General features: G+C 54.5%; 2 protein-coding genes across 2 annotated transcripts in view; one reads left to right on the forward strand and one right to left on the reverse strand.

Annotated features, from left to right (window-relative positions):
• SYN3 (synapsin III) overlaps positions 1 to 25,067 on the reverse strand; it is a 362,492-nt gene that overhangs the window by 230,686 nt on the left and 106,739 nt on the right. The window lies entirely within an intron of this gene.
• TIMP3 (TIMP metallopeptidase inhibitor 3) overlaps positions 1 to 25,067 on the forward strand; it is a 54,061-nt gene that overhangs the window by 22,532 nt on the left and 6,462 nt on the right. The window contains exon 2 of the mRNA XM_070410996.1: positions 18,687 to 18,769. Within this exon, the coding sequence (XP_070267097.1) occupies positions 18,687 to 18,769 (83 nt within the window). The remainder of the gene's footprint in view (positions 1 to 18,686; positions 18,770 to 25,067) is intronic.

Genomic DNA, 25,067 nt, shown 5'->3' on the forward strand with positions numbered 1-25,067 from the left:
AGTGATCAATTCAAGATCCAGAGGAAACAATCAGGTAAGTCTGCAAAGATGTGTGCATGTGTGTGTATACACATGTTTATAAACATTTATGTAAGTATACGTGTATGTACGCACAAACACGAACGCACGAGGATGTTTATTGCAGAGCTGTTTATAAAAATGTCCGACAAGTTGCTGTATATTTATGCAATTGAAAACAATACAGCCATTCAAAGGGACGAGGCAGAGCTATATAAACTGACATGTTAGGATAAAAAAAACCAAGGTCACCAACAAGTATGTCCTATATGACTCTATTTGGGGAAAGAACTCACCCGCAGGCTCCCGTGAGCATGGGAAAGGTCTGGACGGTAACCTATGACTATGAAGAATAGTTGTAATGGTGGCTTAGGGGTTTACTATATAGTTTGTTTGTTTTTTGTTTTTTCCTCCCAACTTTCCTTAAGCAAATATTTGTGTTAAAAAGAAATAACACAAGAAAATAAAAAGCATGAAGAAAGCCCCAGAGAATATCCAGGTTGCATGCGGACCAGCCTCAGGGAATTTCGGGGTCCCCGCTATCCGAGAAGTAACACTTCATCTTTTTTAAATGAATACTCAGTACAGTGGGCCCTCTGTACATGTGGGTTCCGCACCCACAGATTCAACCAATCTCGAGAATACTCAGAAAAAAGAAGTTATGATTTTGCCGATGTGCACTCTGTCGTTAGGCCTGTTGATGGCTGTGTCTGTATGGAACATGGACAGACTTTTTTCTTGTCCTTAGTCTCTAAATGACATAGCATAAACAGCTATTTAGTGATTCTATTGCATCAGGTATGATAAATAATCTAGGGATGATTTAAAGGGTACGAGAGGATGTCTGTAGGTTACATGCAAATGCTATGCCATTTTATACAAGGGAGCTGAGCATCCACGGATTTTGATATCGGTGCATGGGTACACGCCACCCAGCTAATTCTTCTCTTCCGTGAACTTCCCGGCATTTAAAATACGCTTACATTTTAGTCGGGATATAATTTACGGTGCATTTTCAGATTCCCCAAATAATTTCCTAAGCACCAGGGTGTGTCCACTGTTCAGCCCAAAGCTTGTCACCCTGAAGGGTCCATGAGTGAGTGAGTGAATGAAGGCAGGTGCTCAGCCAGGCCTCCTCGCGTCTGCTCCCGGACGGGCCCCCACGACAGCCCCCAGGTGCCATTGCTGCCAACCCATGATGCTTCCGAGCCCTGCTGCTCTGAGCACTGGGGCGCGTTCTCTCGGACCCTGAGGCTCGGCGATCATGACCCTTGCGAGAGGCCACTCTGAAGTATAAACTCCCCCAGTGCCCAGACCTCCAGCCCCCCTGCTCTCTTCTTCCCAGTCCTGAGAGTGAGGCCAGGAGAGACGCGCTTGGGCCAGGAATCCAGAGAGCGAATCTGCACGGGGTGTCAGCTTGCCCACAGTGCTGGGTGTCAGCTTACCCCCGTCCGGCACCAGCCGCAGAAGCAGAGCCAGGCATGGCCGGGAGCGGAGCTCCTGGTTTAAGCGGTGAACTCATCTGGGCCTGGACAGCTGCATGGCTCGGGCAGGGCTCAACCTGCCGCCCAGGCTCGTTTCCTTGAAATCCACGCGGGACCCGGTTCCAAAGAGCTGGTGACAGACTTGCAAGCTCCTCCTTGTAAAAACGGTTCTAAAACCTGTGGGGACCCATGCCTCCTCCGGTGCCTCTGGACGTTTCTAGGTGTCAGCATGAATCTTCTGGGAACGTCACAGGGACCCGGGAGGTGGGCAGGGAAAGGGTGTGGCTGTGGCTGTTATTAATTCCTTTGCTTTCACTCAGGCCCCCTCTCCCACCCATTCTCCCAAAAGCAGCCCGAGTGACCTCTTTAAAATGCCATTCCGATCTCGGCAGTGCTCTGCTCAAAGCCTTCCGGTGGCCTCCCAATGCCTTAACGGGTTCTAGAAGGCTCTGTGGGACCTGGCCTTGCCTCGCTGGGGCCCCATGGGGATTCCAGCTCTTCCTCGAATGCTCTGGGCTCCAAGTCTGTTCCCCTCTCACGGCCTCCGAACCTGCTGTCAACCTCACCCTGGAACACACCACCCCCAGGTTGCCATTGGCTGGAACACATTGCTCCCAGGTTGCCATTGGCTGGAACACACTGCCTCCAGGTTGCCATTGGCTGGAACACATGCTCCTTTTCATCAACTGCAACGTCACCTTCCCTTCCTTACCTATCTTAAAGTCCTCCCATCCCCCCCCCCCCCCCCCCACCATTCTCTATCCCCTGACATCACTGGGTATCTGTGTATTGTTCTGTCTCCTCCATCACTACTTAGCACCAAGAGGGTAGAGACCTCATTTGTCTTGTTCAGCGCTTAGAACATACTTGAAACTCTACCATTTGCTAATTCATGAACGGACGCCTTTGCTAGAAGAGGAAGTGGGGGCGCAGACAGGCGGCAAGTCCTGTCCCAGGTCACCCAGCGCGAGAGCGGGGTTGCCGGACCAGCTCTTGTGCTCCAGCCTGGAGTGGGTGCAACTCAGGAAAGGAAGTTCTCACAGGGCCCCTGGGGGGCAGACAGCCTCTCGGGACCACATTCTTTTATGCTGATGTGAGGCAGCAGGCCTCTGGGAGACAGGAGCCCTGGGAGGTTCTGCCACCTGCCGGCTTTCGTGCTAGAGAAGCCTCGGAAGGAGGTCACCGACCCAGCCGCTTGTAGGGTGGTGCGCACCGGGAGGAAGGACCGGCGTTTAAAGAAGTTTTCCTCCCCATCGGGATGGGCCCTAGGGCCTCGGAGACTTTCAGGGGCTTTATTCAATCTCTTGGCTTCCCAGTTGGGGGAAGAGTCCCAAGATGGGAGGTGACTTGCCCAAGGCTGCCCGAGAGGTAGTGGTCCGGGTGGCTGGAGCTGAGGTTTCCTGGCTCAGCTGAGCATTCTTGTCTACCCACCGCCCCTGGGAGACGGGTCCGTCACTCACTCCCCGCACGCATTACTCCCATGTGTTTGGTTCATCAGCGCTCCGGAGTGAGCCTTCCCAGATTCAGTGCCGAGGCCGGCAGAGGGGAGTCTGGGACTGAAGAGTCCATTGGCCACAGAAAGAAATCCACACCCTTCCTATCTTATTAGGGGTCCCTGCGATGGGGAAGGGAGGACAAAAACAAGAATCCTGTGACCAATCGGTCCTTACTGCCCCATTGCCCCAGAGATGCCTTAGGGACCACCAGCTTGAACTTGGCACAAGGGACCCGCCGAAACTGGCACCGCTTCTGCCCGCCAGAGTGTGGCACCGCTGAAGAAGGGGGGCAGAGTAAAAGGAACTGCTAGGTCAGCTGGGCACTTCTCGGCAGTCCCCCCTCTGGCCCCCTCCCCCCCGTTGCTGACTCCAGTCCCATGCCAGGGAGGGAGGCATGAGTGAGCTGAGCATTAAAACGGGTGCCCGCTTTGATCTGAACCTTCCTTCCTTGGTCACGCCCGGGCTTCACACAATCGCCCCAGCTCACTGTCCCTGCTGGTGCTGAAAGAATACCTGTGATTATTACCAAGCGGCGGATGGGGCAGGAAACATGTGCCCTCGGCCCACCTGGCTCCCAACTGGCACTTCCTTAGCGCAGAGGCTGGGAGGTGGTGGGAGGGCGCCCTCAGCGTTTCATTCGCACCCATGTGTGGGCCTGCTGCTTGGCCCGGAGATGGGTGCTGGATGCTCCATCTAGCCAGCCTCCCCACCATAGCAGGGCGCCGGCCTCCATTTTTTGTGAAAAAAATGGCCCTGGTTTCCATCAGTCACTAATTGGCCTGCATCTGGCCTTCCCTCTACCACAGCTTCCCCACAGAATGCTGGCTTCTGGCTGTTCCCTCCTCCGGCCTGAACAAAGCCGGGCTCTGGCCGCTGACCCTGGCCCGGCAGGCCTGCCAACGCCATGGCTCGCTGCCTCGCTGTGCACATCGGCGCTGGCTTCCCACACCCACGACTTCTCTGCGAGGAAGGGCTGGGGGCTCACCCACACACTCCGATGGACCACTTTGGGCTCAGCCACTCTCCCCCTGACCCTGGGCAGAAAGGGACCAGGTGTGATCCTGAAGGGCTTGGCAATGCATTCACACGGCCTGTGGGGCTTCCTCCCCCTGTCCCTGCTCTGCTCTGGGTCCACTCCACTTGGACTGAGACCAGTCAACGTCCCTCGCTCCAACCTGACCTGAAAGCGCAATGGCCTGGGCCAGAGGAAGTGGGGCAGCCGACGCTTCACAGGGAAGGTTGGCAGCCGGGCTGTGAGCTTGCAGTGCCCCGTGTGGGCCCCTGCGAGGACTCCGCACTTTCCTTTCTGTCTCCCTCTCTGTTCCTTCTCCTGCTGCCCCCCAACCTCTTTGCCACCTCGGGAAAAGGGGCCTTTTGTGAAATCATCCTCACGTCATCACCGCTACTTCTTACATTCAGCGTCTCACTTCATTCTCACAATTACCTGCGGCCCACGGATGGCCACGTCTCCACTTTCCAAGATAAGAGGGGTTACGTGATTTGCCCGAGAGCCTACAGCTTGTAGGACTTGCAGCTGGGATCCAACTCCAGGTTCTTCGGTGCCCAAGTTCCCACAATTCTTGACCATTTCATGGTGCGCCCCTCTTCCACAGAAAACGTGGCGTTGCTAAACCCCTGGGAAGGGACTTTGACTTTTCTGCCTTTGACCTTACTTACTGGGTCCCCTGGGCACAGATCATGCAGGGGCAGCTGGGAACACATAGGCAAGTTAAAGGAATTCCCGGTGGGAAACACCAGGGAGCTGTGAATCCCGCAGCCATTTCCTGTGCCCCGGCCTCGGAGCCAGTCACGTGGACCCGGAGCGTGTCCGCCTTTCACTGCTTCTCCCCATGGATTTTGCAAGGTGTTTCCTGTAGATCTTGCTGACGGCCTTCGCTGGCGCGTAGCAAAACCGCCAAGAACATCACGATCTGCTGGCCTCCGCGGAGACCCGCTTTTGTTTTTGTTTAGCCTTGAAAAACAACAACCATTTTGTTTTCCTTCCCCAACTAGAGGCCTGGGGGCAGGAGGGAGGAGGTGGGAGATGGAGATAAAAATATTGACAGAGGGAAAAATGTTGAATATTCCTTCTGTTTCAAAAATAGAAATCTCCTGGGCTGGGATGCAGCGTGGCTGAGGTTGGACTGAGGTGGCTGCTTGGACTTCATACCTCCCTGTGTGCCTTTCAGGGGGGCGTGGGGGCCTGAGCTTGTGTGGAAGAGAAAAGAGCTCCCTCTTGTTTGAAGATCAGCTTTCCCTGTGGGGAGCTCAAGGAGCATTTGGAAGAAGCCATCCGGGGAGGAGGGCGTGGATGGTGCCCTGTCCCACTTGCGTGAAAACTGGGAAGGTGGGTTGTTGAAGTTCTTTAGAACATTGGAGCAGTCTCCATGCCAAGTAGATCACTGCCTTAGCTACTGTTAAACTAAATGAACAGGGCAAGGGTGCTTGAACTTGATCTTCAAGGATGTGGCAGTGTCCCATTTGGTACCTGTGAGGTCATGAGAGCATAGTCCCCCTGGAGATGATGTCCTGGAAGCATGTCCATGGCCTTGGATTAACATAAAACTGGGAGACGGAAGCAGAAGCCCTCTTCTCCACGTTCCTTGGAATCTTCTGTAGGTAGATATGGGAACATGGGGAGCAGGAGACCCCGCCTTTCACAGGCAGTAATGTCAGGATCCACCCCACCTGATGTTAATGTCCAGTGCATCTATAATGTGCTTTAACCATTGAAATGATCCCACATTTGTTTAAATTTTTGGAAATAAACTCTTTGCTGGTCTAACAGCCTAGGAAATAGAATGTTATTGCAAAAAAAAAAAAAAAGAAAAGAAAAAAGATAGTGGCTCAAAAGAAAACAGATTGGTGCGAGCCACTCAAATTGGGGAGTTGATAGACCAGGTGGGTGACTTAGGAGTCAGTTCTGTACTTGCTGCTGTCCCCCCGCTTGGCGACTTCAAGTCATCCAGACAGATAACAGGCCAAGAAAGACCTTTAAGACAAGGCCAGAGGAGGCGCCTATAGCATCCTAATGCCTTACTCAAGTTTGATCAACTTTTTAGGGACATGATTCTAGACCCAACCAACAGGGAGGACATGACCTCCTGGGCCATTACCAAAAAAGAGGAAGTAGAACCCAGGGGACATACAGGAAGTGGAAATATACAGTGAAGGTAAAATAACCTTAGACCCTTAGGTCGGAAGGGACCCAAGAACACATCAGTCCAACCTCTTCATTTTTCACAGTTAAAAACAAGGGTTCCAAGAGAGAAGCAATATGTCAGATTCACACAGCAAATGAAGGGAAGAACTGGAAAGAGAATCCAGCTCCCAGTTCGTGGCCTTGGCTTCTGCCTAACTGCTCCACACTTCCTATGTAATAAGACTTCCCTACCATCATCACAGATTCCTTTACTTCCACACCCAAATAAGTGCAGGTATTTAGTGGAGTAGGTATTGATTAGATCAGCGGTTCTCAACCTGTGGGTCTCGACCCCTTTGGCGGTCGAACGACCTTTCACAGGGGTCGCCTAAGACCATCCTGTATATCAGATATTTACATTCGATTCATAACAGGAGCAACATTACAGTTATGAAGTAGCAATGAAAATAATTTTATGGTTGGGTCACAACATGAGGAACTGTATTTAAAGGGCCAGAAGGTTGAGAACCACTGGATTAGATCATGTCAGCGTTGGGAGACAGAGTCTGTTTTGAAGACAGTAGTGGTTTTTGTTGGAGGGTGGTGAATGCCACTGAGCAGCAACCCTTGGGGAATCTGTGTTCAATCCCCACCAACACCATGAGAGCCCTAACAGCTGACAGTGAGACAGAGATGACGAGGGGCCTCGGGCCTACGTCACAGCTGGAGGGCCATCCAAGTCTGTGAAAATATTTATTTAGGAGACCGTGTAGGGACATGACCATGCTCTTCACCTGTCTTGTTTTGCGTAAGCCTAAGGTGTCAGCTCTCAGGGGAGGCCACAGGAGGCAGGTTAAAGAAGAATTGTGGTTCAGTCAAAAAGTGGTTCAACGTGGAACAGGCTGACCCAGGCCAGAGATGCCTGCCAACTTGCCAGATGGGCCCTGGCATGGGACGGGGGAAGAAATGCCACGCAGGTCACACTGAGCGGCCGTGAAGGTCCCAGGCAGCCTGGAGTCTGTGGCCTGTAACACGCAGTCAGGATGTGCTTCTGGGAGGGAGGTATGACCCAGGCTGCCTGGACGGGCATGCTGGGCCCACCGCCTCCTGGTTAGATGACCTGGGGGAAGTCACTTGGAAAGTCTCTAGAAGTCTCAGTCTCTAGAAGACAGGGCTAATGACAGCACCTCCTTTATAGGGTCCTATGGAGGCTCCAACGGGACAATCCAGTTAGCCCTGGGCGTGTATAGTGAGGGCTTGATAGATGACGGCACACATGACAGTATTATAATTAGCATTATAACCAAGGACAGCATATTCTTATCAATAGGGCAAGTTGGCCACTGCCCCCAGGGACCATTCTCCCGAGGCCTGTGCTCCCCAACCTCAAACCATGGGGCCTTAGGCCAATTGCTGGACTTCCTCTGCTTTGGGGAGTTCATTAGCCGCTCCTCACAGTTCTGCCTGTGGCTTCTATGAGTCCTCTGATAATTCAGCCTTGGAGATTTTCATGTTCTCTGCATTTCTGATGCATCTAACTTGTTGGCTGATTCCTGCAGATGTGGGAAACTGTCCAGTAGTAGATGGAAGAGGCTTTGCTGCCGGGCATGTGTGGGTTCAATTCCTAGCTGTGTGGCCGCTGGCAGGTTTCTTATCTACCCAGTGGGAGTCATGCCACCATCTCCCAAGTTAATTCTAAGGATTAGTTGTAAGGTGTGTCTCTTTTGTTCGCTGTGTCCTTCCACCACCCCACAGAGCGGCTGGTGCCTAGTAGCCACTCAAGAAATATTTACTGAATGAACAGAGGCACAGGCACTGAGGGTTGCATTCAGAAGGTGTTCAAGGGGTACGGGGTCTTTTTCTTCTTTAACGCTGACACCATCTCCCCCCATCACACTGCCAGCCAGGCAGGTTGTTCGAAATGACCAGGACTGGCTTCCTAATCCTGTCATTACCCACTTTGACCAAAGAGGGCAGCAGTTAGCACTTTTTACTTATTTATTTTAAAACAGAGGTTGGCCTCCTTAAAAGGCACTTGGGTCTTATCTACAGTCATTCCTCCACACCCGCGGTGTTAGCTATGCCTGGTAACTGTCTTGGGGCTGAAGATCTATAATCTGGACTTGTTTTTCCTCATACCTGCTTCTGGCTGAGTGCCCACTCCCCGGGTGTCATGGCTGTAAGCTGGGGGGAGGGTGGTGGTGCGGTGGAGGGGAGGAGTTCTGAGTGAGCTAGGACAGGGGAGCCCTGGCTTTCAATGGGACCCTCCGAGTTGTGTCCAGTTGGTGTCTACAATGTCCCTGGCTGGTAAAGAAGTTAAGGAAAGGAGGGGAGGTCTTGAGTATTTTAAAAGGAACCCAAAGGGTACCCAAGAGCCTTTGAAGGAGGCCTACCTCTGTTTTAAAAGAAATAAATAAGTAAAGAATGCTAACTGCTGCCCTCTTTGGTCAAAGAGGGCAATAACAAGATCAGGAAGCCAATCCCTGGTAATTTTGAACAACCTGCACTGGCACCTGTGCTGGATAACCCTGGAGATGGGCAGAGAGAGGCCATGGTGAAGTCCGCCGCCCACCCCAGAGCATGCTGGGAACAGAGCCACTGTGTGTCTGCAAAGATGCATCTGTAGGTCTGTGTGCCAATGAGGGAGGACCCCGGGCTGACCGGCAGCCCTGCTCCTGGACCCGCCCTGAGTCCCTGGGCTCTCCTAGCACACAATTCCCAATGAGCAGAAAATAAAGCTCTGCAGACGGCTCCTGAGATGCTGCCAGCTGCTCTGGTCTCACAAAATGACCTGACCCGAAAGCTCCCAGTTCTGAGAACCGCTCGCCGGCGCGGCATTTTTCCGGGCACCGCTTCAAAGGGGCCGAGGCTGGAGACCAGGCGGCTATTCTGGGGCCTCGTGTGTGGGATAAAGTTTCCCATGGGTCCCTGGGAGGGCTGGAGCCCTCGGGGTGGGGGGTGGGGGTGTTCTGAGCACCCCTCACCTGGGTGCCTGCAGGGCTGTGAGCAAGCAGGTCGGTCTCTGAACCCTGGGTGGGGCCTGACTTTCTAGAGGTCGGTGTGCACCCTGGGGCTGGGATGCATTGGAGATGAGGCAGCCAAACACCCAAGGCAAAACCACTCCCACAGGTCAGGGGGTTTGAGAGGAGGGAGGCTGAGTGTGTGTGTGGCGGGGGATGGGGGGGAGGGGCAGGACAGGGATTTGTTAGACCTCACTCTGAAGATCAGAAATGGGATGTGTGCTGCAATGGGACTGTTGTGGGGTCTGATGCAAAGTGGGGTGAGCAAAGCCTGGACTTGCTTCTAGGGGCTTCTCGGTGCTTTGGGCACGTGCTATACTAAAGGCTGATGGGAGGGACAGAGTGATGCCTTCATCACTGCCCTCGGAGACTGGAAACCCACCCGAGAAATAACACTGTCACGTGCTGGAGCAAGTCCCCACCTACAGCCCTAGCTGGTTTGGCTCAGTGGATAGAGCGTCGGCCTGTGGACTGAAGGGTCCCAGGTTCAATTCCAGTCAAGGGCACATGCCTGGGTTGCGGGCTTGATCTCCAGTAGGGGGTGTGCAGGAGGCAGCTGATCAATGATCCTCTCTCATCACTGATGTTTCTATCTCCCTCTCCTGAGAAGGGGAGGTGGGAGGAGGAGAGGGAGGGGGAGGCGGTTGCACCCTGACCTCCGTAATGATGCTGAGCCTTGGGTTTCTCACCTGTGGGCGGAGTTCGGTGCTGCCCCTTCACAGAGACATGTTAACTGGGACCTCCCGTAAGAGGACCCTGTGACACGCTTCCCTTTGGATGTGAATCTTTAGTATTTGGGGGTGGGGGTCCCCTTTCAGCTTCTCGGATCACACTGTGACCTGCCCCCTCTTCTTTTCTGGGTGACCCTTAGGAACTAACACTCCAAGAGCCTACACATGAAATCATCTCTGCCTTCTTTTATCGCGTTATCTTTAAGTCCTTCCTGGAGCGTCGTTCATTTATTCATTCAACGAACGTTTTGAAAACCCTGCCAGATTCTAGGCACAGTGCCAGGGGCTGGAATCCCAGATGCTGTCCCTTTTCTCTAGCAACTCAGGCCAGTGAGTGCCAAGGAACTAATCACTGAGGTAGAATATGTGCACAAAGAGAGGAGGCTGAGCAGAAGAAAGGAGGAACTAGTGCAGCTGGGCCAGGCTGGCTTCCCGGAGGAGGTGGCATTTCAGCTGCGGGGATCTTACAGGCAGACAGACGCCTGGGGATCAAGTCACTCTCACGGAGACAAGGGGCATCCCAGGACAGGTCAGTGCAGTGGAGTGGGGGAGGCCATAGGGGTGCTGGGGGCTTTGGAGTGCTAGGACGTGAGGTGGGGCCCCAGCTTTGGAGAGCCGTGTAAACATTGCCGAGCTCTTCAGAATAATCCTGTAGATGCCGTGGAACCGAGGGACGTGTGTGTGTGTGTGTGTGGGGGGGGGGATGGGAGTGGGGCTGTGGCCCCATTTGTTCCGGGAGAATGAGCGGGGCTATGGGAGGATCACCCTTCCCACCCCCTGTGCTTTGGGGCAGCTTGTTTACTGGCCTCTGAGAAACCCTGTCACAGAAACGCCATCTCCCATCTCGGATGGTCCTCCTCCCAGGTGAGTCCGCCCAGAATCCAAGAACCAGCCAGTTCCTTGACTTTGCTCTGTTTGGGGCCAAATGACCCATATCTCCCTGCCCTGTTGGCCGTGGCCACAGGAAGAAGTCAAGGGTGGATGGCTTGAGAAGTGGTTTGACTGCAAATGAAATCTATCAAGCCCAAGTCTGGGCATAAGCCTGGGGGGGTGACGCTTCAATTTTGTCCTTTAAGAGTTGGAAATCGAGGTCGCCTCTTAACACAGGCCAGCAGGAGTGAGATGTCGATGGTGCTGGTGTTCCTTCTGGATCATCTCCACGTTCCTGGCAACCTGGCCTTTCTGGGCCCCTTCATTTCATAGACAACAGACATCAGTGGGCCCCCGGGCTGCTCCAGCACAAACCCACAGCGCTTACGGGGTGTGGGCGGAGCAGGGAGCCCCCACAAGCCCCTCCTGGCTCTTCGCCGGGAGGCCCGGCACAGGGCACCCCCAGGACAGCCTCACCTCGGGGACCCCAGCACACAAGGCGGGCCCCCAGAAACAAGGGTCTCTGTGCAGAGGGAGGTTTCAATATCCTCCCGGTTTTAATAGCTTTCCCTGTGATGGAAACTTGGGTTGAAATGATTTGCAGCTCTCCAGATTTTTCTGAGTGTGTGTGTGTGTGTGTGTTTATTTTTAGCCGCAGGGGTTCGTTTCTTGCCAAAAATCCCCTGCTTAAATAAAACCAAGATTAATATTTTTACTTAGCGGAAAGAGTTCGTCAGGACAGGCTTTGAACTGGAGCCTCCCCATCTGGACTGGGGGCGCCTCTGAACTGTGGGGCCTCGGCTCTGACATCCAGAAGGGCCTTTGAAACCGACAAGAGCCAAGGGCTGTCAGGGGACGGGGTAGGGTGAGGAAGAGCCTGTTTGTGAGACTTCTCGGAGGAGCTGTCTGTCCTCACCCAGGCTGCCCTGCCCCACATCCCGCACCTTTCCTCCCCCCACCCCCCCCCAGCCATCTTCCCGGAGAGGCGGGCGTCCGTCCGTCCTGGCTCTGCGGGGAGCCAGGCCATTCTGCCTGACCCCCACCTGCTTTCCCTGGCCCCTTCCCCAGGCCTGAGCCAAGCTTCTCCTTCCTCTGGATACAGATGAAGCAAACGGAGTCTCTTTCCAGGTCTGCTGTCACCTCCAGGGAGCTCCTGACACCCTTCCTCTCCAGCAGACTTCCCCCGCCTTGTGCTTCCCCCGGGCCTCTGTGATTGCTCCTGATGCCCCGTTGCCATCCCTGGGTGCCATTCCCCCGTCTCCTTGCCCGTCCCTCTAAACTCTGGCTCCCCGGCTCCCCGGGGCTCATGCAGCTCCCTCTCCCTGTGAGCCTAGCGCAATGCTCAATACACGATGCCGACCAGATGTTTATCTGACGCCAGGAGCTGAGAACTGCCACCAACCCCTTCTTCTTCCATTGATTTTTAGAGAGAGTGGAAGAGAAAGGGAGAGACAGAGAGAAACACCGATGTGAGAGAAACACATCGATTGGTTGCCTCCTGCACAGGCCCCGACCAGGTACATGCCCTCAACTGGAATCAAACCCAGGACTCTTCGGTCTAGAGGCCGATGCTTTATTCACTGAGCCAAACTGGCGAGGGCCCACCAACCCCTTCTGACTGAATAAGGCTCAGGAAGACTTGGTCATCCACCAGAGGTTACCCACGGGAGCTATGTATCTTTTTTTTTTTTTTAATCACCCTCCGTGTGTGGCACTTTTCGCTTCATATTCATCACATGAATATGGGCCTGCTCTGTGCCAGCCTGTCTTCTGGCGGCTCGGGCTATAGCAGTTAGTAACACAGAGAACCTGCCCGTTCTAGTGGGGGAGCCAATCAATGAACAAACAATGGATAGATAATATGTCAGATAGTGTGAGTGCCATGGACTGTCACAGCAAGGCCAGTCTGAGGGGTGTGGGGGGACCAGGGGAGGCCCCCTGACCAGGTGAGATTTGAAACAGTTGAGGGTGAAACAGTTGAGGGAGGAAGTCGTGTGGCTACTCCAGGAAGAGGGTCCCAGCAGGGGGACTGCCAGGGCAAAGGCCCTGGGGTGTGTTGGGGTGATGGAGGAGTGGTGAGGAGGCTGGGTGCTAGAGTGAAGCAGCTGCCGCCTCCTGAGATGGGGAAGGGGACGGACGGGAGGCCCAGGTGTGAGGGAGGGCCATCTTGGAGCTCAGTTTGGGGTGGGATGAGTTTGGCTAAACTTCCGGGTATACATGCAGATGAGAGCTCTGGGTTGGAGGTTGTAGAAACGTGGGAGCTGCCAGTTGTATGGATGATGTGAAAGCCACAGGCTGGATGTGAGTAAGAGGAGGATAAAGGGACCGACCCACTGCTGACCTGACTGAGCACCACAAAGGAAGGTCATGGCTGACCTTGACGAGGGCTGCATTGGTGGAGGGGGTGGGGCAAGGAGCTTGGGTCAACCAGGAACCCTTTGGGTTGGTTAACATCACTCCCACCTTATGAACTGGAATGGGAAGTGACCTGCACAAGGTCACACAGCGACAAGGCAGGGACTTCATCCAGGTCCCACATGCTCTGTGCCTGTTCACTCAAGTGTATCACAGCCACGTCTCCAGGGGTTTTCGTGAGCTGATCTTTTTTTTTTAAATCCTCACCCAAAGACATGCTTTAGACAGAGTAACATTGATTGGTTGCCTCCTGTACTGATCTTTTAAGTTCTGAGTCTTTGTGGAGGGGCTTGGGTTGTGGTGAGCAACAGGCTGGGGACCGAGGGACCCAGCTGTGAGGCCTCTCCGGTCCCTTAGTTCCCAAGGCTCTTTGCTTAAGCACAGACGTCATCAAAGAGGCAGCAGACCATTGAGAAGGACCCTGGGAAGGGTGGTGGAAGGTGGAGACAAGACCTCAGGGGATGAGGAAAGGTATCGTCCCTCAGTCTTCCTCCGAGCGGCACAGTTAAGAATCTGCAGGAGATCACCATCAGTGACATGACAGCACGTCACCTGCTCTCGCTTCAGGGGCACAAAGTGCCTTTTGACAGATACACTGTCTCCTCTAATTCATCAGTCTAACCTCCGACTCCAGTGCAGTCAGAAACCTTAGGAGCATCGGGTTTTGTGGTTTCTAAGTTGTTGTTTTTTCCTCCCTGGAAGCCTTGATGGGGAACATCGTGTGCTAAACAGATGATATTCTGTTATACTGCTAATGCCGATTACTTGTCGATCCTCATTACTAATGGAGGGTGTGTGTGTGTGTGTGAGAAAGACAGAGAGAGACTGGGAGAGGGTGGAGGGGTGGTCAGGAGGATGTGGGGATCATTGGGAGCATATCAGGGGTCCTTCCTCCTAGGGACCATTCCTCCTTTCTAATCCTTAGCAGAGCTGACAGTGGGGGTGGGAGGTGCGGAAAAACGATGACCTCTTTTGCAATCAGTACTAGTCCCATGGAAAGGTTTCTAAGGAGTCCACTTTCCTGGGGGACCCACCGATTTTTTTCCCCCTTGGGATGCAAAACCGCCCTCAGGATACCTGATCCTCTTCTCCACCGTTGGAAAATAGGGACAGTAATAGCCACAAGTGAGATGACATGTTCGTACTGCCTGGCGCATAGAGGGGCTCGGTAAGCGGTAGCTGCAGCTCCTTCCCTCTCCTCTAGACTTACTGATGTGCTGTAACGAAATGCACGGAGCGGAGGCTGACCAGCAGGTGGGCAGCTGAGGAGCAGTGGAGCCGGGCCTGCCCTCGGAGGACTGACTGACACGCAGGGTGCAGAGGGCCAGGGACCTGCTCAGCGGCTGAGCCAGGTGGGCTGTGGGCCTCCCTGCTGAGGGGTCACCTGCTTATCATCTTTGCCATGAGCTTCTGGCCTCAGAAAGGACCCTTCCTTTGCCACCCTGCGATGACGATGACAGGGAAATAAACACGAAGCGACCATTAGAGGAGCTGGGTTGCAGGCACCCTTCCTTCCTCTTTCAGGTCCCTGCTGTCTTCCTCCGATCAGCACATTTAAGAATCTACAGGGAATCGCCATCAGCAACATGACAGTGTGCCCTCTGCTTGAGCTTCAGGGTTACAAAGTATCTTTTTACATAAGCACACACAGCCTGGCCAGTTTCTTCTCAGGCACTTTCAAGTTAAAAAACTCTTTTACTCTGTTTGCTTTTGAGCTCCATTCCCCCCAAAAGCCCAGATTCCCTCCCAGGAGCATGAGAGGCTCTGAGTCTGAGGTTCAGGCTGCAACCTCACCCGCTCCTCTGACTAGTGCTCGGCACCTTGGCCACCAGCCCTCTAGCAGGAGCTTTTAAACTCGGGCTTCCCACCGGACAGTGCTCTGCGAAGGCAGGAAACGAGGCTTCGATTTCTTGTTGTCACCCTCCCAGCACCCAACCCAGTTCGCCGGATACCGACCCGGTTCACACCCATGTTGGTGTAGCTGCCAGAGGACACTGGGTGGACAGCGTGGGCCGCTCTCCAGCAAGAGGGAGAATAAAGAAAAACCCGGTGTCAGCCCGCCAATCTATAAAGCTGGCTTCCAGCCGCCACATCAAGGTGGCGGAAACGCCCGATGTGCCGCCAGCTCCGGGTCTGGAAACGTCTGTTGTTGGAGCACCATGACCCGCTCACACCCCCCCTGCCCACCGTGGCCCCCAGGCACCGTGACCTACCCATACGTCTCCTGCCCACCGTGGCCCCCAGGACAGCGAATGCCTTGGGAGCAGCATGCTTGTTGCCAAAAGGAAAGTACAAAACAGCACACAGTTGAATTGCAGAGGAGAAACTGAAGCAAATAAAGACATATTACATTCACAGACCAAATAGGCGGATCTGGAGTTGGCCAGAGACTTGACTTTGGAAGGACTTTGCGAGCCTATTTAGGAGGTAGAATGTTGTTTAACTTTAGTGCAGCTCTGTTGTAAGGAAAACGCTGGACTATGACCCTGGCAGTCTGCACTTGGGTGACACGCGGTGATGAGAGGGGACAGCTGTCTGTGGAAAAGTGGGTGCTCCAGGCACTTGTGTTCAGATCAGTCATGAGTGCTCCCCTCCCCCAATCTCTCCCTGACACTTTGCAAGGCCACAGTATTCTGATGAGCTTGCCTTTCTTCACATCCTGAGATGAACCCCCGGGCTGCAGCTCACAGGGCATGCTGGAAGCCCGAAGGTGCCCAGGATGGACCAGTGACGATGGGAGTCACGGTAGTGGCGGCAATGTTAACAACGGGGACAGACGACGCCTGGGGCTTGGGCTGGGCCACCACTGTTCTCAGTGCTTGCTCATAACCCTCACAGAAACCTGACGAGGTACCGCTACCATCACTCCCATTTTAGAGGTTAGGAAATGAAGGCACAGAAAGGTTTCGCCATTTCCCTGAGGTCACACAGTGCCAGTGCTGGGATTTGAACCCGGGCAGTCAGGCTCCGGGGCCCTGGCTCCTCGATGCTATCTCTGCCGTCTTTCTGCTCCTTTAGTAATAAGCACATCACTTGTGAGCCACGTGAGGGGCACCGGGCCAAGACAATCAGACAGATTTAGGAGGAAAGCACTCTGGGGACACAGGCGGGTGGAACTCAAACTCAGATGTGGCTCCCTGACTACAAAATGCGCTCTCTTTTCACTGAGCTAGTCTCCGGTGAGAAGGTTCCAGGCGGGCCATTTCGGGGTAAGGAAGGAACTGAAGTACCCAGCCTTACGGGACAGGTCTGCTGATGACATGCTATGTCCAAATGAAGCCAAGCCATTCCGGGAGCCAGGAAAAGTAGCTGTTGCTATTTAAAGGACTTCTGCTATATCCCCCCAGGCAAAGACTCACTCCCTGGTTTACCTTCTTTCTGTGTTGATGAAGCAGGAGAAGAGGGAGCCAAATGAATTCAGGAAGAGCCCATAGGAAAGTGCTGGCAGCTGTGCTTTCTGCTCCAGCAGTTAAGCTGCTACAACCTGCCCGTGGGAGTCCGTGCGGAGGAAACCGTCCCGGCCTCTGGGAGGATGGCTCCCTGCCGAGGATGCTGCTGTGAAGTTGGACGCAGAGGCGCAGGCAGGATCTTGGGGGAGCCCAGCCTGGGGTCCTGCCAACCTCTCGTTTCTACAGTAGACTTGGAAGCAGCCGCTCGCCGCCTCCCCAGTCGAGCTGCCTACGCTCAATGGCTCACTTTGCCAATGGGCTCCGTGGGCTGCCATCCCTGGCAAGCAGGGCTGGAGGGGCCGTTAATTCACCCGAGTCCGGACTTCACGTGTGCCTGGGAAAGTAGGATCCGAGTTCATGTGGGAAGGGACAGGACAGAATCCACTTGGGATGGGGGAACTGGTTCCCAGGAAATATACAGAAATCCATGTTCATGGTGTGAACGGATGGGCAACGTTTGTTCTCCTAACTGGTGATGTCATACATTTTTATGAGATTAGAGGTGATGAGTTGAGAAAGATGGTGGGACATCCCAAATGGGGAAGGATCATGGAGCTACCAGGTGTGTGTGTGTGTGTGTGTGTGTGTGTGTGTTCAATTTGTGATTCAAAGCATAGCTGCTATTCATGCAAAATCCATTCCATTCCGGTCAAGGTCTTAGCATCTAGACCCCCTTAATGCAGACTCTGCCCTGTGGCACCCCCTCACTCCCCCCCCCCAACCCCCCCCCCCCCCTCGCCTCCCGCCAGCTTAAGACTAGCTTCTTTTTCACTAAAAGTAAAAAGGAGAAAGCCCAGCTTCGTATATGATCTCAAAGTCAACTCCTCTCTTCTGTTCCCAGTACTGTCACCCTGGTTCTGTCTGATGACTTTCGTATTTATAGACTCGCAATATTGACTGAGCGCCACCTTCTTTCTCCCAGACGCGATAGTAAGAAATTTCATGGGATCTTTTGTTTAATCCTCATTCCCATACCCTGACATGGGTGGAGTTACACTCTCTTTACAATCAGAAAGAGGAGGTGGCTTCACTTCTCTGTCTGTTTCCTCATCTATGTAATGTGGATGCTAACACCCCCCTTGTCGGGTGGTTGTGAGAAGTGAAGAAGTGAGAGGTACTACTGCGCAAAGTAGGTGTGCAATAAACGGGAGCTATTTTTCTGGAAACAGTCCTTCTGTGGTCAGTCCATTCATTCTGTTTTGGGCAATGATGATAATCACGGTGAAAGTAACATTCATGCTACATACACCACAGCCAGGACACGGTGCCAAGCGCTTCACACGCACTGTCTTGCCTGGTCCCTTCCCTTCAGGAGACTGGTGCCCCTGGTGTCCTGGTTTCGTTAGAGGAGGAAACTGGAGGCCAGAAACAAAGTCACAGGCCCACAGTCCTAACAGCCGTGCAGAGCAGAACTGGGATGGGAGCAGCTCAGTGGGCTCCTGAGCCCACACTCCCCAGCACTGCCCCCACCACACCCTCATGAGTGACAGGCCACTGCATCCTTGGCCGTCTGAGTGCCGGGTACCCAGGATCCCATCAAGATGCTGACTGGGGCAGGAAGGGAGGCTGGGGTGCATGGCAGCTCTGCAGACCTGCAGGACAAGTGAATTTACACATACAAAGGGAGAACCCCAAAAGAGGCTCAGGAAGAGGTCCTGGTAGAAAGAGAGTAACTCTGGGAGACCATGCGAAGTTGGATGGGCAATGGAGGGAGGGCGCGAAGCTCTAACATGCGAAGTCGATTTCGGATTGTGGTGGAACAGAGTCCAGAGACTCCTCTGGGGGTAGAATTTCGTGGGCGGCGACTATGAACGTTGGAGTGATTAACCCGAGTAATAACTGCCTTCCCTGCGCCCCCTCCTCCCCTACCCCCCACTCCTCGCCCAGTGTCCCTCATCTGAGTTCTTGCTCTAATATACACAGGTACCCATTCAAGTTGGCTCAACGGTAAGAAAGCAATGCCCGGCCCCCTGGGGGCTGGACGGGCACCCGAGATGTGGTGCATGATGTGGTTCAGGCCTCCCTAACCTCCTCCCTGTCTCGTCTTGCCTCTCTCTGCAGTGATCCGGGCCAGAGTGGTGGGGAAGAAGCTGGTGAAGGAGGGGCCCTACGGCACGCTGATCTACACCATCAAGCAGATGAAGGTGAGTGACAGCAGCCCGGCTTCAGGAGGCTTTCTGGGTTGGTTCTGCCAGAAGAGGCCTGGCCCGTGGGGGCAGGGTTGGTGTGTGTTCGCTCAGTATCTGAGCCCGAGGCCCAGCCCCAGTCCTTCCGCCTGGCTGGAGAGGGTGTTGCTGAGCCAGCAGCAGGGGATGGGCGGGAAGCGGGGCGGGGACGGTGGCTGCTTCATCCCAGAGCCTGAGCAGGTGGGGTCCCTCTGAGGCTGGGCTCTGGATCCAGACAGCAAACAGCCTCGTTACCTGGTAACCATGAGACCTCGGCCAGCTCCCTGGGAGCCGTCGCTGGGCCTCGGTCTCCCCATCTGTACAATGAGGAGGTTCGGCCAGACTGTCTCACGGCTCTTTCAAGCCCTGACTTTGCGTTTCAACCGTGCCCACGCGTCTTGTGCAGCCACTGACGTTGCAACTGAGGTTTTCTCCTCAACGCTTTACATTGAGCTTGTGCTGGTCACAGAAACCTCATCAGGGGACAGGAACTCTGCCCTCTGACCTCTTTTCCCAGTTTTCCTTGTCTTCTTGCGTCCCAGCTAGTTAGCATCATTTGCTGGGCTTATTCATACAGCTAAGCGTTGTCCCGAGCATGGTCCCACTGTGCGCACACTAAGGAGCCGCCTAAGGAAAAGATTCAAAGTCTAGGGAACCTGCGTCCTGGGCTCAGCTCCACTCCTGAGGAGCTCGCTGACCTTGGAGCCCTCCCTCGCCTGGGCCTGGGTTTTGCCCGGTGTTAACAGCGCGGGGTGGGCTGTACCCCAAAGGGCCCTATGGTTGAGGCCTTTCCAGATGCTGGGACACTGGCCACGTTCCTTCTAAACAGGAGCTGCTTCAGGAGCTGGATGATGTGGCAGCTGGCCCATCAGCCACCTCTGTAAGCACCTCCCTGTGGGCAGCGCTGGAGGCCAGGAGCCGTGGAGGCTCCTGGGAAAGCAGGGCCCCTGCGTTTAGGAACTGCAGGCCGGCGGGGAGAGGAGACCCAGGGTGACGAATCAGAAGTTCAAGATGGGTGCACTCAGGTCCCCGGGAACTGCCAGCCCCTTTCCTCCCTGCTCACGCCTGCATCCCCAGCAGTGAGGGCGGGCGCAGAGCCCCGGGAGGCACCTGTCCATCCCCGAGGCAGACCTGAGGGCCTCACTCTTAAGTGGGGGTAGAACCTGCTGCTTTGATTTGGAAACATTCACAGCCTCCTGGTTATGTAATGTCCAGAGTCAGGCCTGGCCGGCTGCCCTTGGCTGCCCGAGCGCGGTCATGGGACCCGCTTATGTCTTCCGATGGCCAGAGAGAACAGTGGGCGGAGGGGGGACCGAGAAGAGCAACAACAACCCAGAAACCCACTGCGCAGCTCCAGGCAGGTCCGACAGGGCGGAGGCTTAGGAAGCTCATCCCCTGCCCGCCCTGTCACCGTCCTGCACACGGAGACTCTCTATGCCAGGAGAGGGTGGGAGCCCGTGACTCCTAGGTTTTCCCGGCTCCCCTCCTTCCTTCAGGGCCCGACGCATGGCCAGAGGCCCTTCCTCTGGGCAGATGTCCTATTTCTCCTCTGGGATGTCAGACCAGCCACTGAGGCGGGGGAGGTGTTTGGAGGCCAAATAACATTTGCTCGCCCATCAGCTTCAGAGCCACCCACCCCCACTCCCAGGACGCTGGTCCTCTGCAGTCCATGCGCCAGCCTCCGCCCAGGCTCCTGACCAGGTGCTGGGCATTAGGGCATCACGTGGCTCCTTTATTTCTGAGGGACCCGAAGGGAAATGATTTACTCAGGGGCGGGCGTTAATGAAAAGCAGCTCCGGTCCCCTCACCGAGGTGTCGGATTCCTTCCCAGTCCGTGTGTTCTTTACATGACCCCCCAACACTCCTGCCAGAGAGATGGAGCAGCAGCAGGGTGCATCATTGCCCCCCACCCCGTTTGTACTCAGTCCCCCAGGGAACAGAGAGGTTCGCTGGAGTTTGTGGGTTTGCCATGCAGCAGTGTAACTCTTGACTTGCAACATCCTGCAAAGAGTGTAACAAAAACATCTTTGTAGGAGGGAAGGGGGAGAGGCTGGGAGGCCCGCCTGCATGGGCTTTGGCACGGGTCCCTGGGCGCTTTATTCTAGTGGATTAGCATCTACCCAGAGATTGGGGGAGCGACGGATCCCTTAAAGCAGGCCTACGGGAACTTGGAGAACCTGAAAAGTCAAGTCACCCTGTTGGGCCTCTCTCTTCATTCTCAAAGTCACTCCCCCACTCCCCCGGCCGCAAACAAAACCCTCTCACCCAGATGAAAGACAGGCAGCCCCTCTCCCATATGCTCACTCCAGAGCCTCTGGATGGCCTCTGGGACACATCTCCAGTGTGCAGAGACCCACGGTGCATGGTGGTGATGGGTGGGGGGCGCTCTTAGAATGTTGAGGGAGCTCATTGCAAACCCAAACGTGGAGATTAGCAGGAGCTGAGCCCCGGGGCTGCGGTGCAAAGGTGGAAGTTTCCAGAAGTGGCCGCTGTAATCTATGGGGACCCGCCTCTCCTATCAGGACCATGGGAAAGCAGTCTGCTGCCAGGGGCTGCCGCTGGTGCCGCAGAGACATGCTCTCAGGCCAGCTGCAGGGACAGCACGTGGGGACAATATGTCCCAGCGCATCCCACGGGGAAGCTGTGCAGGTCCTGACTCTGGCAGGATAGATAGACAGATCCGCTGGGCGATTGGAACGCTTGGACCCCGGGGGCTTCCTTCCTTTGGCGGTTTGTCTGATGGGATGAGCAATAGCAGAGTCTCGCCTTTGAAGTTCCGGCTCCAGCCTCTGACACCCCCTCCCCAGCACACAGCCTCCCTTCCTCCCTCTGCCTGGGACTCTTTGTAGTCTGGGTCCCATTAGTCCTGTGCAGGGACGGGCTCTACTCTCAGGCTTGGCCTCCCCAGCCAGACAGCAGTCTGTGAGAGGAAGGCCATGCACCTGGTCCCAGTCGGGCAGTAGCTGCAAACTTGGTTGCTTGATCTGTAAATGAGCTTGCGTGCAGCACAGTGGTCTTGCGTGGGCACCAGAGAAATACTGACAGATGCCCTCAGACTCAGAGAAATACTGACAGATGCCCTCAGACTCAGAAACATTTTCCTCACACTGTGTCCCTTCACCCCAACGGAAGTGAACTTCTTGCAACCTTGTGTAGATACTACCCAGGTGGGAGCCCAGGGCCTTGTAGAATCTCTCTCTCTCTCTCTCTCTCTCTCTCTCACACACACACACACACACACACACCCACATGCCCATGCACAATGGAATAGCATTCAGCTTTAAAAAAGGACATCTTGTCCCTTGTAACAACAGGATGAACCTGGAAGGCATGCTAAGTCAAATAAGACAGACACAGAAAGAAACACTGCACGGTCTCACTCTGATGTGGAATCGGAAAAAGTCAAACTCTTCGAGGCAGAGAGTAGAATGGTGGTCACTGGTGGCTGGGAGGTGGGGGAAATGGGTACAAAGTTTCAGCTTTGCAGGACGAAAGGATGCTGGGGAGCTGAGGCCCAGCACGGGGACTCTGGCTACCAGTGCGGGTTGTATACTGTGGGTTTGCTGAGAGCAGAACTTCAGAGCTGTCTCACACCCAGAAGGAACGCTAGGAGGGGACGGATGTGCTAACTAGCTGGATTGTGGCCATCACTTCACCAGGTACACATCTATCAACACAGCACATTGTACACCTTAAATACACACCCTTTCTATTGGTCAACGATGCCTCAGTAAAGCTGGGGGAGAGAAGGAACAACTTGCTTACGCCTGAAGTTCCACGCCAGCTCTAACTATGGGCGCGAAGAGAGGAGGTTGGGCAAAGACACGTGGGAAGGGGACCAAACCCTTCCCCCGCTCCTTGTGAACTGTAGTATACCTGGTTTTAAGCGACTTCTACGGAATGTTGTGCACTGGGTGCTATTCTAAGTCACTTAATTCTCAACAGCATCTTGTGGAGTAAGTGCGCTGCCCCATTTCCCAGATGAAGAAACTGAGTCGCTGTCCACGTGGCTCACACAAGACAGCAACAAGACCGTCTCCAGAAACCCAGGTTTACCATTAATCCTCCACTGCACTGGCTAGATTAGGTTACCTTTAGCATCCTTTTCAGTTCTGATCCTCCAATTCTCAGACTTCAGGACATGATAAGCCTATTGTAACCCTCCTAAATTTGTCAAGCCAATTCTGGGTCTCTATGACTGCAGATCTAAGGACCCTTTAGGATCAATATGTAGGTAAAGATAGGACTAATATAAAGAAAAGACAACAGAAGGAGTAAAATACGCCGTTATGATACATTTAACATATTGTTATCTTCAGAACGGACCCCACCAGGCAGCACTGAGTTTGTCAGATGCGATCACTTGGGACACATACATTACAGTCTGACTGCGTGCCAGTGCTAGAGCCGTGTTAACATAAGGCTCCTGCAAATTCAAGATCAGAGGCGAAGCTAGGCTGGGTTTGACGGGTCCAGCTCTTCCTGAGCAGCAAAGTCACGGGACTCTAAGCAGGGGCCGATTCTCACCACAAAGCAGAGAGGAGATGAAGGGGGAAGACCCACAGGGAATGAACTGAGGCTCCAATGGACGAGGCCTGAAAGACAGACCTAGAGCGAGGCCTGGGTTGAAAGATTGGCCCAACACTCAGGGGTCCTCCACCCCAAAGCGAGAAGGCACTGGGCACAGAAGGCCACCCTGGGTGGAGGCACACAGCAGCACTCCTGAGCACGGTTCCCGCTGAAGCCGGAGAGGCGCCACCTAGCACTGAGGAAGTGGGGGGCCCTGCTCCCCACGGCATAACGGAACACCGCACATGGACAGCACTTCGTGCGCCTGGCGGCGTCTCCCCCGGCAGCTGTCTCGGGAGGAGAGGATTAGGAAGGGAGGCCAGGTGAATGAGAACCATCTGCACTGCTGGCTGCACACAATCACCAGAGCGCTCCCCTCCCGAAGGCAGGGCTCCCAAGCTCCGTCCCCCCGACAGACCCCTTCTGACTGCAGAGCTCCTAGTGACCACCTACCCCGCTGGCTGCTCGCCACTTAAAAGAAGACAAGGAGGGAAAACAAATAGCCCATCAGACCAAATGGGAGGCCCTTGGGTGAGACACCAATGAGATGAGGTTGGGCTTTTTATTAATTCCCACCAGTAAGTGAATAAGGCATGCCAGGCGCCCCTGGAGAGGCTCTGTCCTACTGCAAACCCTTGGGATCCGTCCAGAGACCACCAGCACCCAGGGCCTGTGTGTTCTGAGCACTGGAGGGATCGTGGGACGGGGCAGCCCCTCGGTGCCCATCCCACCCCCAGCAGCTCCCAGGCACAGAGTTCAGTGACAGATCCGGACCCAGTAACCCTCGTGGACTTGACCTGGAGGCACCGAGGGGATTCAGACTCCATCACGTTCACACCAGTGGCTGAGCGCACGCTGACAGAGCAGGTGCAGTGGTCACCAGGCAGTTCCCTGTACCAGTTTCCTGAGCATGAACTTGTGAATGTGCTGTGTGTGTGTGTGTGTGGGGGGGGGGGGGGGGGTATAGGATAATGGCTAAGAGCATGGACTCTGGAACACAGTCCCCTGCTTGGACCCCTACCTCTGCCATCTACCAACTGTGTGGCCTCAGGCAAGCCATGAACCTCCCTGGGCCTCAGGCTCCTCATCTATAAAATGGATATAACAGTGCCTGCCTCATAGGGCTGTCATGGGTTTAAGTGGGTTGGGATTAGAGGAGAATTTCTCAGCCTTGGTACTGTTGACATCTGGGGCCAGGATAACTCTTTGCTCGGGGGGGGGGGGGGGGCGGGGGGGGTGTCTCGTAGATCATAGGATATTTAGCAACATCCCTGGCTCCATCCACCAAAAGCAACCCCTCCACCCCACCTCCTGGCTGCGGCAAGCAAAAATGCTCCGGACATTGCCAAGTATCTCCTGGGCTGGGGATCACATCGCCTGCAGTTGGGAACTACTGTATTAGATTATGTTGTAGACAAAAATGCCCAAATATCAGCTGTTTGACCATGATAGAGGGTTTAGTTAAACACCTAGGAGCTGTGTGCATGCTTTTGTGCTTTATCTGGGGTGAAAGAACCAGTGCTCTCAGTCGACGGTCAGAGGAATAAAAGCATGGTGAACCTTGGGCTTGAGTTCAACTTTCGCCAAACAGAATTTCTCTGAGCTCCCCCTCCCTCGTCTGTAAAATGGGTACAGGAGTACCTGCCTCCTAAGGTTCCTAGGAGGAGACAGTGAGGGAATGTGAGAATGTAAGCTTTCATACACTGGG

Source organism: Myotis yumanensis, unplaced genomic scaffold (genome assembly GCF_028538775.1).
Source record: "Myotis yumanensis isolate MYYU_CA2020_CCGP unplaced genomic scaffold, mMyoYum1.0.hap1 SCAF_3, whole genome shotgun sequence".
Lineage (NCBI taxonomy): Eukaryota > Metazoa > Chordata > Mammalia > Chiroptera > Vespertilionidae > Myotis > Myotis yumanensis.